Source organism: Thunnus albacares, chromosome 14, assembly GCF_914725855.1.
Source record: "Thunnus albacares chromosome 14, fThuAlb1.1, whole genome shotgun sequence".
Lineage (NCBI taxonomy): Eukaryota > Metazoa > Chordata > Actinopteri > Scombriformes > Scombridae > Thunnus > Thunnus albacares.
In genome coordinates this window covers 8,804,650-8,819,983 of record NC_058119.1, presented here as the reverse complement: position 1 = coordinate 8,819,983, position 15,334 = coordinate 8,804,650, and the positions used below count along the sequence as shown (strand labels likewise).

The 15,334-nt window shown below is 40.9% G+C and overlaps 2 protein-coding genes across 3 annotated transcripts in view; one reads left to right on the top strand and one right to left on the bottom strand.

Annotated features, from left to right (window-relative positions):
* zmp:0000000755 (phosphofurin acidic cluster sorting protein 2) overlaps positions 1 to 10,640 on the top strand; it is a 48,352-nt gene extending 37,712 nt beyond the window's left edge. The window contains exons 12-25 of one of the 2 annotated variants that reach the window (XM_044372363.1): positions 321 to 448; positions 596 to 728; positions 849 to 953; positions 1,142 to 1,248; positions 2,325 to 2,479; positions 2,588 to 2,698; positions 3,958 to 4,060; positions 4,718 to 4,750; positions 6,135 to 6,177; positions 6,279 to 6,321; positions 6,625 to 6,763; positions 6,908 to 7,131; positions 7,441 to 7,554; positions 7,648 to 10,640. In XM_044372363.1, the coding sequence (XP_044228298.1) occupies positions 321 to 448; positions 596 to 728; positions 849 to 953; positions 1,142 to 1,248; positions 2,325 to 2,479; positions 2,588 to 2,698; positions 3,958 to 4,060; positions 4,718 to 4,750; positions 6,135 to 6,177; positions 6,279 to 6,321; positions 6,625 to 6,763; positions 6,908 to 7,131; positions 7,441 to 7,554; positions 7,648 to 7,763 (1,554 nt within the window). In that variant the 3' untranslated portion in view covers positions 7,764 to 10,640. The remainder of the gene's footprint in view (positions 1 to 320; positions 449 to 595; positions 729 to 848; positions 954 to 1,141; positions 1,249 to 2,324; positions 2,480 to 2,587; positions 2,699 to 3,957; positions 4,061 to 4,717; positions 4,751 to 6,134; positions 6,178 to 6,278; positions 6,322 to 6,624; positions 6,764 to 6,907; positions 7,132 to 7,440; positions 7,555 to 7,647) is intronic. The other variant, XM_044372364.1, reaches the window with a different exon arrangement.
* Positions 10,604 to 15,161, bottom strand: mrpl2 (mitochondrial ribosomal protein L2). Its single transcript, XM_044372365.1, has 8 exons — positions 15,063 to 15,161; positions 14,542 to 14,634; positions 13,550 to 13,712; positions 12,278 to 12,419; positions 12,067 to 12,182; positions 11,704 to 11,814; positions 11,073 to 11,146; positions 10,604 to 10,988 (listed from the first exon to the last, which is right to left on the bottom strand). The coding sequence occupies exons 2-8, from the start codon at positions 14,611 to 14,613 to the stop codon at positions 10,779 to 10,781; spliced, it is 888 nt and encodes a 295-aa protein (XP_044228300.1). The 5' UTR covers positions 14,614 to 14,634; positions 15,063 to 15,161; the 3' UTR covers positions 10,604 to 10,778.
* Between the last annotated feature and the right edge of the window lie 173 nt (positions 15,162 to 15,334).

Here is a 15,334-nt window from a genome sequence, read left to right as displayed (position 1 = left end):
CTCCAGCCACCTGCTAAGAGACCACAAGTTTTTATCCTCTTCTGTCATGGTGGGCTCTCATCATTATCTCCAACCTCAACAGCTAAGCTCAATTATTAACCAGGCCAGCACCTCTTTACCTCCCTCTTGACCCTGCCTCAACTTTTTCAACTAACCGTACAGCGAACAAAACGCAGAGAGAATACAGAATGTACCTGAAGCCTGAGAGAGAACGTGGTGTGGTTTGATGGGATATGACAGTACTTGTGTTGTATGATAAACATCAGCATTGTCCCCTACAGCCCTCTCAGCTCATCTTTGCTCCCCCCCTTTTGGTTCAGGAGCCAGAGACTGACGACAGCGGGCCAGGGCCAGGGGAGGTGAGCAGCTGGGATGTCAACACTGAACGGATGACCAGCACTGTTGGCAAGCTCTGCAAAACTGAGTCCCAAAACCACATGTCTCCCAGGTACACTGCTGATCACTAAATCTGGAAACAAGCATGCAATATTGTTGTCATTATGTCAGCTTCTATATCGGATGAATTGTAATTTGATTCGCCCCTTGCTCTGGCTTTCGTGTATTTTAAGCACGTTGTGCTTCGTCTCTTCCTCAGCAAAGTGGAGAACAGGCTGCAGAGGCGTCCTCGCAGCACCTCCATGAAAGACAGACAGAACTCCAAGGCCCAGAGCGACAGGACCAGCAGCATGGAGAGCGAGTGCTCCCCAGACTCACGACTTATAGCACAGGTTAACCACTCACAGATGCAATATCAAGCCGTAGATTTGTCCTTTTATAGATGTTTTTAGTCCAGTAAAGATGTGCTGGCTTGTCATTCTCAAACTCTGTGCAACTAATTTCTCCCAAAGGTTCCCAGGAAGTCTGTGTATGACCAGCTGAACCAGATCCTCATCTCTGATGAACGCTTACCAGAAAGCATCATCCTCATCAACACCATGGAGTGGCAAGGACAGGTATATACAGTAGAAACACTCAAGTCATGTAGGATAGGGGCTTAATGGCCAGCCTTGCTTCAAAGCGTAATTGTACACTCTGTGTTTCCCAGTAGCACATTTTTCCTGCTTTCTTTCCAGCCCGATCAGCCCCACATATTGTTTATCCATTAACTCATCATGTCCCTCTCATGTGTGTTTCTGTGCAGTATGTAGCCGAGTTGCTCCATGAACAGAGCCAGCCCATTGTGTCCACCTGCTCTGCTGCAGATGTTCAGGCTGCCTTCAACACCATCGTTACTCGCATCCAGAGATTGTGAGTCCCATCACGCATACATACACACGCACCCATTAGCTAAATGTGACACAAGCCATCAAAAAGTTTGATCGTTTTGCTCCTTATCTTGAAGTAGACCTCGCCAAACTCTGTATGTTTGTCGTGGCTCGCTGCCAGAGAATTCCGGGATGCTATCGCTCACGCTGCTGCAGTGCTCTCTGTCTGTGAACCCATTCTATCAAAATGTGCCTGTTTTTCCATGAAAAGCTGAAGTTCAGCCTTCCTTCTCTCACTCTCGGATCCATCTGCACGGCAGCCGTCTCCTCAGGAAGTCATGTCAGTGGGAGACCAGGCTGTCTCAGTCTGCTTTGCTGCTTCTCTTAAACCTGTTTTCTCTTTAATACAGCTGAACTGCAAGTTTTCCACTCTATACACACCTGCTCCTCAGTCAACCTGTTTACTCCAGCTGGGGCCGCGTCATGTAGAGCCATACACATCTCTGACGTTAACATGCTCGCTCAATGTTGCCACTGCCTCAGCAAATGTTTTCACTGAGAGTAAACAGAGCTATCAAACCTGTATATGCTCTCAGATTGTACAATCTTGCTTAATGAACCTTTTAATGTGAAATCTTGTAGCATTAGCTATGAAGTGAAACGGTCCTTAAAACAGTTTAAAATCTTGAAGCACCAAATACCTTTAAGCCCTGAAAAGGTGAAAACTTTTAAAAACAGCTTTGAAAATCTTTAATACCTTTAAAAGGCTTTAATACATTTTCGGCTTCATGTTTGTAATGAGAAATTCACACTCATTTTAATGATGAAATCGGTTTGTCATTGTAGGATTAGGATATAAAAGCTGTTGCAATATTAGGTTTCACTTGATAAAGACTTGTAGATACTTGCAACTAGCTGGTATGGTGAATTATAGCATGACATAATCTGGCTCTCAAAGAAGGTAAGACCGGTTTTAAACCAGGAAAAACCCCACTGAGATATAAATCTTTCTTTCATACCGATAATTTCTCCCGCACACCCTCTCCGACACACATTCCTCACAATTTGGATCTTTTTCTTTTTCTTAATTCTCTTAATTAATTATCTTAACGCTTGCAGCTGTAACTGCAACGCTCAGACACCACCAACCATGAAGGTGGCTGTGGCAGGCGACCAGAGTTACCTCAGCACCATCCTGAGGTTCTTTGTGGAGCAGCTGGCCAACAAGACACCTGACTGGCTCAGTTACATACGCTTCCTGGTCATCCCTATAGGCAAGTCAACCAGGATTAGTACTAATTATATAGCAAATATCAGCGTGATGTGCACCATATATTCAATATTATTTTATACATAACATTTTCTTCTGCGCTCATGCACAGGCTCTCATCCCCTGGCCAAGTATGTGGCGTCCTTTGACAGCAGATTCAACAGCATCTTTATGGACACTGCATGGAGGGAGCTGTTCTGCAGGACGGAACGGCCCGCCTCAGGTAGGATGGAGCTTATGCTCTGCAGCTCTTCCACTGGGCTACGAAGAAAGCCTGCGTGTCTAATGTTCAGCCAACTTGAAAGGAAAAGAAATGGGGTCAGAGTATGGGTCAGGGGCTGATGGATGGGAAGAAGAGATTTTTTTCCAATTGCAGAAGACAGCTACAGCCTGCTTTGGCGTAGCAAATGTTTCTACATTATGGCACTGCTCCTCCACCCTGTAAACTCTCTGGAGGACCACCAGGCTCAGATATTTACCTCAAATGTTGTCAGAATTATTGTAAGGTTTGTAATAAAATACATGGATTTGTCAAAAAAAAACGTATATCATCATGAGATCATACATTCTGACTTTGTGGGGAGTTTTTCACTTTCTTAGTCATCTTTTTAGCTTTAAAACTTAAATTTCATTACCATTTGCCATTTGCAACCAATCAGTAAAATGGATGAATGGAAGAGGCAAAAATTTTTTTTGCATTTGTAATCATTGGTTTATTTTAGGACTGTTTTTATAGAATTAAAGCTCTATTGTGATGTGAATTTATTTTGCCCCCACTTGCATTCTGTAAGTCTTTTCAATTGTTGGCTCACACACATCCATGTTTAAGCTCCCATCCATCTCTTCAATTCTCACTTGTTCTGCCCAAACACGCCTGATAATCCTCACCCATCCCCACTTATTAATTCACTTAATTCGCTCCCCGTAGGTGCAAGAGTCAGTCTCGCATACCAAAATTAATCATCTCAAAAGGGATTGGAAGAAAAATTTTTAAAAAGTACTGGATCCTCCATCTTTTTCCCATGAACTCCTTTTTTCCCCCCTTGATATATTAGCTGTCACTTCAACACAGAGGGAAGTGTTTGGATAGGAACGGAAGTGAGCGCTTGCTTTCAAAAGGAGAATTAGTGCAGAGAAGCAATAGATCAAAATAAATTGACAGTTAAACTCAGCCTGTTTCCACCCTTGTTGTGTTGCAAGTTGCCAAAAATGAATGCCAGAGTACATGTGGCCCACAGGGTTTGTGTTTGACACACAATTAATCTTGTGTGTCATATGGCTGACTTCACCCATGTATTAATGACATTTTACACTCGACAACCCCGTCTCCTTCATTCAGTGGAACACAAATGATTAAAGTCTTGCAGCGATCTACTGTATGTAAAAATTAGCATTAATGCATTAATTGTCTTGCAGCTTGTTAGTCAGGCGTTTAACAGGAGAGGCATGTTGTTAACCGCTCTGTCTCTCTGCTCCCTGCAGATAACATAGATGTAGCAGGTCGGGTTGTTCAGTACCTGGCCGGTGCCAACGTGTCTCACCAGTTCCCCATCTCAGAAGCCATGCTCACCTACAAACAGAAGAGGTAAAGTAACTTTGATTATTTAAGTTTCAGCATACTCATGCACTGCCTATCTTTGGGTGTGTATGCATGTATGTTTTTGTGCTTTTTTTGTGCTCTAAGCATGTCTGTGTTGGAATGATTTCTAACTTGTAGAACTGGTATTAATGTTACTCTGTTTTCTCTCATTAAATATTAATGTTAGAGCAAACATGGCTACAGTTGATCAGCCCATCATCAGAACAGCAGTTAAACTGCATGAGGAATATATTCAAATGCATATGCATGCAAACAGATACATGAACACACACATAAAGGTTGCCTCAATCATCAGATGCCGTCATCTGTCTATTGTGACATAATTGAGCCCAGCAGACGCAGGTTCAGGCTCGTTTTAAGTTCATTGTTGTAAAAAAATTCATGGCTGAGTTATTAAGACTGATAAGACCTCTTCTTCTACCAAGTCCAACATCACAGACGCATGCAAAAAATACAGACGCATTCTACAGAGAACATGTTGCATTTGTGTGAGCATTTGCTTGTTTTCTTCCTGAGGTTTGACCAATCCCTTCCCCTCTATGTAAGAATGGCTTCCTATTGGTCAAGAGGTACTAAATACAACACACAGTTTAACACTGTTGCATTCCTTCTTCCCCCTTTCCCCTTTGATTTGCATTCAAGGAAAAGAAGTTTGTATTTTGATTTTTACATCAGGTATCTAATTCAACTCTTTGTTTTGTTTTGCCCTCCTTTTTTTTTTCTCTCCACCATTTGGCTTGAGCTCCTTGCTGTGTCTTAACATTTCCCTTTTCACACTCGATACTCACCGTAACGTCACTTTGCACTCTGTCCTGACCTGTCTCTTTGGTTTTGGTGTGACTTTGATTCTTACTCTGTCCTCTGTGTTGTTGCTGTGAAGATTTGCCTAACAACCTTTTAAAACAACCACCAGAGATTCACAAAGTGGAAATGAATCCTTGGTTCTCTTACTCATACATCCAGCAGTGTCTGTGTCCTTACCAATGTTAAACGAATAGAAGTTATTTAGCACGAATCCCAAAAGTTTTGTTACAGAATTTCTGTTGACTCAAAGGTTATCAGCCCAAATCTCAGGATATGTATTGGTTAACCATCAGGAGTGGCTATATAAACATTAACTTTCATTGTTTGTCATTATTGAAAACACATCCCAATTTTGGTGCCAAAACACTGTTGAATATACGTTTAGTTTATCTGTATTTGCAGATTACAAACAAGGACAGTCTGTGTTTTAGGTTTGGTGAGAAGTCTGTGGTGTGTTTTGTTCAGTGGTGTCGTCGTTTTGCAAGATCTTGCAATATGTAATGTCACTGAGACGATATAATACGGCAGTGGAGTCCCAGGTGGTAAGATTGATTGGGACTGTGGTCGTGTTTCTGCACTGACGCTAGAGCCAGGAGCATTCCTGATCCTTCTTTTGTTTGTGGTGGATGCACGCTATTTTGCAGAAAGACTGGGAGAATACCACCAGCTGGATTAGGAGCTGCATGTTAGAGGACATTTGCAGAAAGACAAAACTATCTTAGCTCTGTATGCATTCTTGCCTTTTTGAATCCATCGTTGTGGCATTTGTTTCTTTTAACTTTATTTGATGGCGACTGGCCTCTGACCTGCCTCTTCCTGTATATTTGTATTAGCATGTATTATTGAAGAGGTGATGTGCTCATCACTTCAGAGTAGAAAAAGTCACTCTCTATCATCTAAACTGAGTGTAAAGTAGCCACACAATCACTAGGAGTGGGCCCAAACTATAGCTTTTAATCTCCTGTATACAAAAAGCTCTTATCCTATCAACTGGTTCACAAGAAAAGCCCCCATCTAGCTTTGGTTGTAAGGAGCAGTCCTCTCATTCATCTCATTGTAACATGACCCCTAGATGACCCCATTCCACCCGAGCCAGTCATGTGCCATTTCTGCTGCAATGGGACATGTTGCAGGCTACGCCAAAGCCATCTCCCCTCCAGGACCATTGAGTGTTCATGTGTACCTCTGGAGTGTTGAAGTGTTAAAAACTCACCTCTGGCCACACTCACAGCCTCTTTACTCTCTCTGTTCACAGCCCCGACGAGGACTCCTGTCAGAAATTTGTACCATTTATTGGGGTAAGACTTGTTTCTTTCATAGACAGGTGTTAGACAGGATTGTAAATTCATTGTGTTAAATTTAGTTTTACACTGAAACCTTTTTTTTTTAATTCTTGCAGGTTGTGAAAGTTGGGATTGTGGAGCAAAGCCTCTCAACCTCAGGTAAGGCAGATGTTTTTTAAAGGTGTAGCAAGGGTTACTGTACTCTGTGTGATGTAATCACTTTCGCTTTTCTGCACCATCTTGAATAACAGAAAGACGCAGGTGAGAAGGAAAGAAGAATTTAATTTAAATCAAGAAAGAAAAAAATAGTCAGACACCCCAATATCATTATATTTATTTACTTGATTTACCTTTAATAGCTAGAATTGATGTATTTCCACCATGGCAAGCAGTGCATATCACAGTGTTTCATTTCACTTTCAAGTTTTGTGCATATGATTATTTTTTCCCCTCAATTTACAGTGGATTCAGATGATGCGATGGGGGGCAACACAAGCATCCTGTCATCCCCAACGCCCCCATCGGCTGGTCCGTATGGGAAGGAGATAGGGGGAACCCCACCACAGTCTCCCTCTGTATCCACCGCCCTGTCTGGAGCTGGGTACGACAACACACACACACGTAGTTATCAACAGAAATACACTGGATTGTTGAAGGATCATCACAGTAGCATTTATCGCGAGCCGTTTTTTAGCTGCGAGGTTTCTCCGTAGTGTTTCTGACTTTGACTGTTTTCCCTTTGTAGTTCTCCGTGTTCAGGCAGTGAAGTGATGGGGCTCCAGGTGGATTACTGGACGTGGCAAGGCCCCGAGAAGAAGAAAGAGGGAGAGAAGAGAGACGTGGGACTAAAGAACACCCTGAAGAGTAACTTCCGTTCACTTCAAGTCAGCCGCCTGCCCTGCGGAGGAGAACTCACCCCTCCACCCAGCATGGCTATGACCGTAGTCACCAAGGAGAAGAACAAGAAAGGTACGCCAACACAAATGCTTTATATTTTAAAAGAAACTCATTTTACCCAGTAGTCATAGTGCATAGTGAGGTGGAACATTTCTGGTACTTAGCTGGAGGGGATTAGCCATATTTTTACTCTTCCTTCAGTGTTAATGCTCAGAAAAATGCAACAAATCTCCCTGTTTCTAAAACTGTCCTTGCACAGTAGGGATGAGCTGAAAAGCGTGATGTTTTCTGAACTGCAGAGGGCCCAAGAACTGAACAAAAAATATGAGCAAAAGATGTTTTTTTTATGACTCACCTCACTCTCTGCCTCCTTTTTCCCAGTGATTTTCCTCAGCAAAAAGCCCAAGGAGAAAGAGCTGGACTCTAAGAGCCAAGTGATTGATGGCATCAGCAGGTTGATCTGCACAGCCAAGCACCAGCACACGATGCTGAGAGGTAAGCCTGACATCTCCACAGCTGAGACTGTACTGCCACCTAGTGTTGATGTCAGTTCTCTCCTGCTTACATTATCACCCTTTTTGTCTTCAGTCACTATCGATGGAGTGGAGTGGAATGATGTCAAGTTTTTCCAGCTCGCTGCCCAGTGGCCAACACATGTCAAGCACTTCCCGGTGGGAATCTTTGGTTACACTAAGCCCGTGTGACCCTGGCCACCATCCTCTCACCACCACCAGACTCTCCGCTGCACTTGTCTCACCGAGAGGCTACAGAGAATTAGAGGAAAAGCCAACGGGGCCCCCGGCAGTAATAGTTTTCCTGTGGAAATCTTACTGACTCACAACCACGTGTTCAATACACAAATTTCATGTTGTCAATTTGATGTTTTTGATGTTGATGTTGGGTGGTGGTGTTGTTTTTTTACACACTACAAAAAGAACAAGTACTATTTTGTAAGATTTGTGCTACCGCCTCGGAGGTATTTTGAGGTTTTTGACAATTTGCCACATTTCGATAATGGCAGCTGTGTTTGCACTTTGTTTTTGTTAACATTTTATTATTTCTGTGAAATCCTACATTTATTGTTACTCTATAGACAATGGAGGAGTGTGATGGTGATGTGCAGTGGCGTGTGTGAGATTGTTTGAGACCGTGTTTGTGTTTGTTGTTGAAAGTTGGAATATTGCTGTGAATCTAGACGGAAACCTTCTCTTCTAACTCAGTGCTAAGTTTTCTTACTCGTCCCTTTACTTTCTCGGAAAGGTAAATTTTTATAGCAAAGAACGCGAAAATTCTTTTTGCCTCGTTGCTTTTAAGCACACTGTGTACCTAAAGCAAATCCTAAAAAAACAACATAAGCAAGGTATTTTTGAAGGTAGCTATAATGAATGTAGCTATGACACATTTGTAAGCAGTTCATTCATTGAAAGTGCTGAAGATTTTGTAATGATGTTAGTGTACAGACTGTACAGTAACAACCACTTAGAAGCAGGGTAACATGACACAAAACAACATATTTCAACTCCCAACAGCTGAATGCCAAATTTTTGTGTTATTGTTTCAAGGCCCTGATTTGTTGTTTTTTTTGTTTTTTTTTTACACCCCCCTCAGCGGTAGTCTCCACCTGCGATGTAATTAGGCCTTCTAGGAGTAATTTCAGATTTTAACAGCATCTGTTTGTGCGTTCAACTTGATGCAATGGCTTATCTGAGAGGACGTCTCACAGACCTGAAGTAACTTAGCAAATTCTGAATCGCTCCAGATGTGCAGTGATGTGCCAAAGTCAAGTTTGTTTTACAGTCTAACCACCAGAGCTCTTGGCTTGGCCAAACTTCATAGTATGTTGAGCTGCAAACTGAAATCATATATATATAATATATTTGTGGTCCCTGTGGAGATCAGTATTAAAATTACTGAGTTCATTTTGAAAAAAAAAAACTATTTACTATTGCTCCACTTTTGGCCAAATCTAAACACGTGAAGCATTTACAGTAGGTGTGCACATTCTACTAAAGCAATTACCGTTGTGTCCTTTTTAATACAGCTTCACCGTGGCTGGACATGTAAGTAGTACCCAACCTAGAACATACTGAGAAGTTGGTCATTCAGTATTGTTTAGGCCCGTTATGGAAAAATGAATAATAAGAATGAGTTGGTCTGACTTGAAACATGCTTTGAGATCAGTATCGAGCGAAATGCAAGTATTGAATAGTTTTAAAAATATGATGAAAAGTGTATGAAGTCTTGCCAGATGTCCAAGTCACTGCCTATGTGTGTCTGTGTAGGTGTGCTATATGTTTGATGGTACTCCCTGAATAGTGTTACGTGAAACTTTTGCAATAGGAAACCTTTGGACAAAGGGCCTTCTGTATGAGTTTGTTGTTGCTTTTTATAAAGTGAAGACTTACAAGCTTTGATAGGCTGGCTTTTTTTTAGTATTGTATATAAATATATATATACAAGATGTATTATTGTGAATTGCAAATCCCCCCCCTTCCACTAAATTGAAAGCACAAATAGCTTACTTTTATTTCTTGACATAAATGCCAAATATATTTCCAGAACTCAAGAACTATGAAGTCGACTTGTACAATGCAAACACTATTAGGTTGTTATGTAATTTCTCATACATTTCCCTCACTTTGTAATGCACTTTCATGTGGTTTTATACACATTTTAGCTCAAATTGGGACACAGTTTGGTTTTGAGGTGAAGTGTTAGAGGTGTTATTTTTGAAATGTAAACCACTACCTATAGACAAGAGAAGGCCGTTTTTTTTTTTTGTTTTTTTTTAAATAGTTTTGAAAATGATCCTTTTTCATGGGGATGTTGTGTTTATGTTGATGGGTTCAAGCGCCCTCTGAGGTCTGAAAAAAACCTTCATGGCTGTCTGTTACTTAATGTTTTGCCACTTGATGTTGAAAATCTTATTTTGCAGCTACCACCGTATGTGTCTGCCTGTGACTAAACAGTCAAACTTTGATGTCTCCTGCTTTTTGAGAGTGTTCACTATCTTCTCTTAGCTGGGAGACAAACTGGCCCTTACTCATTAATAAACTCGGGCTGTGAAGTGTTAGCCACGGCAGAGGCGTTTGAGGGAATTTGTCATGTGTTAGCCTTTTAAAAACTAAACGGGCATAATGTCAAGTGTATTTCAGTGTATTTGACCTCAAGTTTTATTTTTTTTTTGCCCTGAATCTAGAGGTAGCATGGGGGTGTTATACAAGGCTGGATCAATGAGCAGGCATGCTCACTTTATGTCACCATTTTCTTCAATTAGAAATTGAGCACTGCTAAAACTAACTTTAACATCAGTGTTAATGTTGTTCATTAATGGTCAAACTACACAAATTACTACATGCCATCTCATTGCTCCTGTTACTTGAAATGCCACCCGGTGTCTTTGCACAAACCCTATTTTAAAAGACATGACAGTATTTTTAAATTTACCACTAAAAATATGGGTTACTCTGCATGTTTTACTATAGATGTAAATATGTTTTGGATTTTTATATTGTTTTGTTTCTTTCCATGCTCTCACAAGCAGTTGTGTTTAATAAAATTTTTAATCTTCTGTACAAACAGCATGTCTTTATTCATCTTTTCTCCTCTGAACAATCGATTTACCGTGACTTCATTGTAAATACAAGTAAATAATAATACAAGGCGATTATAAGCAAGGACAACAATCTCCAGTCCCAAATGTCCAGACTCGTGTTGTGTTATTTAGCTGAGATTGAGGGCAGGTTGACGTAACTCTTCATCGGAGGCAGTGGTTTAATCTTGCGTCCTGCCCAGCCTCCCTTCCTCTGCCACAAGCCGCTGGAAGGGCGAACGCCAAACCACCGATTGCGACCAGCTTTGCCGATGATCTCTTTATTATGGTCGATATTGGATACGCGTCCCACCGTTACCATGCAGGTCTCCAATACCTGTGTATGAAGATGACAACATTCAGTTCAGAGCTGAATCGGGTCTAAACATGGCAGGTGGAATCTTAATCCGGGTAATCTCACCTGAACCTGCTGCTTCGAAGGAAGCTGAACGATCGCTGTTCCGTTTACTTTACGGAGCAAAACACCACTTGTGCCTGAAACCAAAAAGAAACAACATTCAGTTTGGTAATTATTACAAATAACATTTTACATCACCTATTCATTTTTTTCCTAAATATGTACAAGGTTGCACAAGATGAGAAGAAACTCCTCCAAGATGTCAAAAGGACGCTACAGCAGAGAACAGTTATTAATATAAAACAACGTACAAGTGTGCATCAATAGATACAGAAATGAGCCACAATATACTGTAGAGTGATGAAAAAATTGATTTTTGATCAACAAAAAATAATTTGACAACTTGATAATTTAAATCAATCAAAAATAACCAATTTGATAATTGGTTAATATTTTAGGTCATTAGTCAACATGTTCTGGTTTCACCTTTGAGTGACATTTGCTGCTTTTCTCTGTTTTAGATTATTGTAAATTGAATATCTTTGTTTTTTTGAATGTTGGTCCAATTCACCTTGGCAAAAATAATCAACACTGAAAATCATCTGCAGTTGTAGCCCTACCTGTATACACACAAAAATCTCCTAATATGCAGAGAATTTAGAATGAATTAAATAAAGTGCAAACAGTAGATTACCTGCAGCACGGATGTACTCTGATCCCTTCCCCGGTTGTATCTCCAGATTGTTCACTAGTGTCCCCACAGGAAGAGCTCCCAGTGGGTAGGCATCGCCTTCATTGGCTGAGACTGCAAAGCAAAAAAACAAAAGCACATAATTGCATTCTTAGTCTCACAGTTGCATAATGGGAATTGTAGGCTCCAGAGATTTTGGAACTTGACCCATACTTGAGAATAAAAGTCAGGGTATTTCGGCCCCTGCTGCTTTGATTTCAGTCAGGTTTTTTTGTTTCTTATTCTGTCAACTTGTGAGTTCTCCAACTTTAAGGAAGTGCAACACAAAATCACAGAAGTACTCAAATCAGGACATGCATCTCGTACCCGCCATGCGCCCAATAACTCCAGATGTTTTAATGACGTCTCCAGCCTGCATGTTCTCTGTTGCAATGATCCATCTTTTCCGGGCGCCTCCAGCCACCAGAGCAATGTCAGCAGACCTGTACAGACAAACACATTAGGAGGACCAACTGTATGTTCATTATCATTATTAGATATGTTAATTAAAGTGCTGTGTGGCGGAGAATGATCTCACCTGCATGGGTCGTATCGCACTTCGACGACCTTCTCTTCAAAGGGCTGGGCATCTTTGCTGGGTTCATAGCGCAGTCGCTGGAAGTCTATCCACCGGTATTTTTGTTTGTGGCCGCCGCCAATGCCATGTGTTCGTATCCTTCCTGTACGGCAGAAAAACGGATGAGCAATTCTTTTCACTCTAGTCGCTCTTGTCAGAACAAGTATCACAGCTGTTACAAAAGCAGATACATCACAAAGTACTGCAAGGTTTCTACCTGAGGCTGAAAATGACCTTTGATTGATGTGACATTTTTCCTCTATAAAGACTGCATAATTTGAGATTTACATCAAAAGCTATTTTACTTGGATTACACTACCATTGACAGCCTACAGCTTCAAATTTTAAACCTTTTTTCTTTTTGTAAAGACAAAAGATCACATCAATCAAGATTTACTTAAAAAATTCTGTACTTATACTAGTCAGGGCTTGACTAGATTGACACTGAATGCCAAAAGACCATTTTAAACTCAGTAAGTGAAGCCTTTAATCTATTTATGCAAACATAACAAAGAGACCTGCACATTCGAAGCTAACTTACAGGACAGGTTCACAATTTTTCCAAGTCTGTCTTAAAACAACAATCAGATGCCCAAATTAACATAATTGCCATAATCGTTCCCCACTGACCATTAGGAGATCCCTTCATAATGCACTTACAATGTAAGTAATGCGGGACAAAATCAAGACCTTCTTCTGTGCAAAATTGTATTTAAAAGTTCATCTGAAGCTAATCCAAATGAGTCAAAACAAGTAGATATCTTTCGACAGTACAGTCTTTTTAGTGCCAAAGTCCCTCTTTTTATTGCGATACTTCCACCACAGCTCAACAGGGAAACACTGTCCGAGGAAACACAAAGAGGGAAATTGATGCTAAAAAGACTGTAAATGTGGCAGATATCCACTTGATATGACTAACTCAGAATGCTGAAGTTTCATATAAGCTTCTGGTAACTTTTAAATGCATTTTTGCTCAAAATAACTGTGTGGACACATTGTGGATTTTGGTCCCCATCACCTACATTGAAAGCACATTTGAAAGGGAATCTTTTAATAGCCAGTATGAACAGGAGGAATGATTACAGTGAGGGAAATCTCTGTCAGTCTTCATATAGACACATGACTGTTGTTTTAAGACAGAATTGAAAACATGTGAACCTACCCTTTAAATCTGGCTTGTAAACACACAAACAACCACTTATCCTATTCTGCTACAGTGACCACACTCTTTACCTGAGTGATCTCGGCCTCCCGTCTTTTTCTTTCCTATAGGCTTGATGGTGTACTTCTCCCTCTGCTTCCACAGAGTCCTGTTCTGCTGCAGAGAGGCTGTGGTGAGGAAGCCTCTGCACTGTCCAACACACACCTGAGTCCCCAGCTTGGTCTGTGCCACTGCCTGTCAACACAAACGCACACAGCTTGTTTGGTACTTGTGATGTTGTGATTCAGTTCTCCAGTGTGACTGAAGGCAACAACACTGAAGTTATCTTCCGATTTGCAGTTTCTGATTCGGGGTTAAAGGGGTAGGTTAAGGGAAAGATAAATAATGATATTTAGTGGCTGATTCTCCATTTTTTCACACATGTGAAAGAGTGTTAGACATTATAGCAACGCTGTTTACACCCACTTTTAGATTTCTGAAACCTTTATTTTGCTTATGAAAACAGATAAAAGGGCTATTTCACTGCCCCCCCCCCCCCATCTAAACAACATCAGACCAGATCCAGATCAAAAACCACTATGCTTAGATTCGTCATCTAGACTAGATTACCAAGGAGACTCCAGAGACTAATTAAAACACAATTTTAGATTTTAGATTTGTGAAACCTTTATTCTGTTTATGAACACTGAAAATCGGGCAATTTCACTGCTTTTTCTGGCCTTTTTTCTGTTTTCATAAGAAAAATAAATCTAAAAGTGGGTTTTAACGAGTCTCTGGAGTCTCCTTGTTAATCTAGTCAAGAGTCTAAGTATAGTGTGTTTTGAACTGGACCTGGTCTAATGTGGTCTGGAGGGAGAAATAGCAGTGAAATCGCCCTTTTCTCTGTTTTCATAAGTAAAATAATGGTTTCACAAACCTGAAAGTGGGTTTAGACAGCGTTAAGGCTTTTGCTAAGTGCAAGAGGTGCCAAAACGGAGAATCAGCTGCTAAATATCATTATTTATGTTTGATGCTTATGGTGTTGTGACTCAGTTCTCCATTGTCTCTGACAGCAGCTGTTTACCTGAGAGGCCAGCAGGGCAGGCTGGGAGACAGTCAGGGAGCGCAAGGCTTGAGTTAAACACCACACCGCCATCACGACGTCCCCTTGACAGAGCTGAGGAGCAGATGAGAGGCATTTAGTAACGTTAGTTAGGAAGCTTTCCCTCTTCCTGCTGTGCAACATTAACTTTAATATGATCAATACAAAGTATGCAAGTTTCTCCTGCTTTCAGTCCCGTTACAGCTCAACAAGCAGACTCCCATTGATCACCAGTGGTCAACAAAATCACATGTTTACCTCTCTATTGTAGTATTTATGGCTCAGTAGTGTCTACACTATTATCACTATAACTTCAGAGGAATCTATATGACATAAACGTGAGCGACCGCTAGCTTAGCATGTAGCTACCAGATTAATGGTTAATGTGGATGAATAACCGGCCGAGCTTTTTGTTTTGTGTTTTAATATAACAAGCTATGCTGAACGTTCATCTCGTATCCACCTTCCACTATAACACAGTGTAATAATAATATTAAACCGACCTTTATAAGTGATTTATTTCATCCCAATCCTCTCGCTGGCGTCCTTCACAGTCCTGCACGCTGCGTCGCGCGCTGATGACGTCTATTCAAACCTCGGAGCTTTTTTTAATTTCATTTTTTCATTAGTTTCTTTGCATTGTGTCAGCTTCCCCCTGTAGCCAATAATTCTTTTTTAAAAAAAAACAACCTATGACACAGAGTGAGTATCTTCCCAGCTCCCCATAGAGATATCATTGCAGGCTGTCATTTTAACTGTTAAGAGGTATTGTACA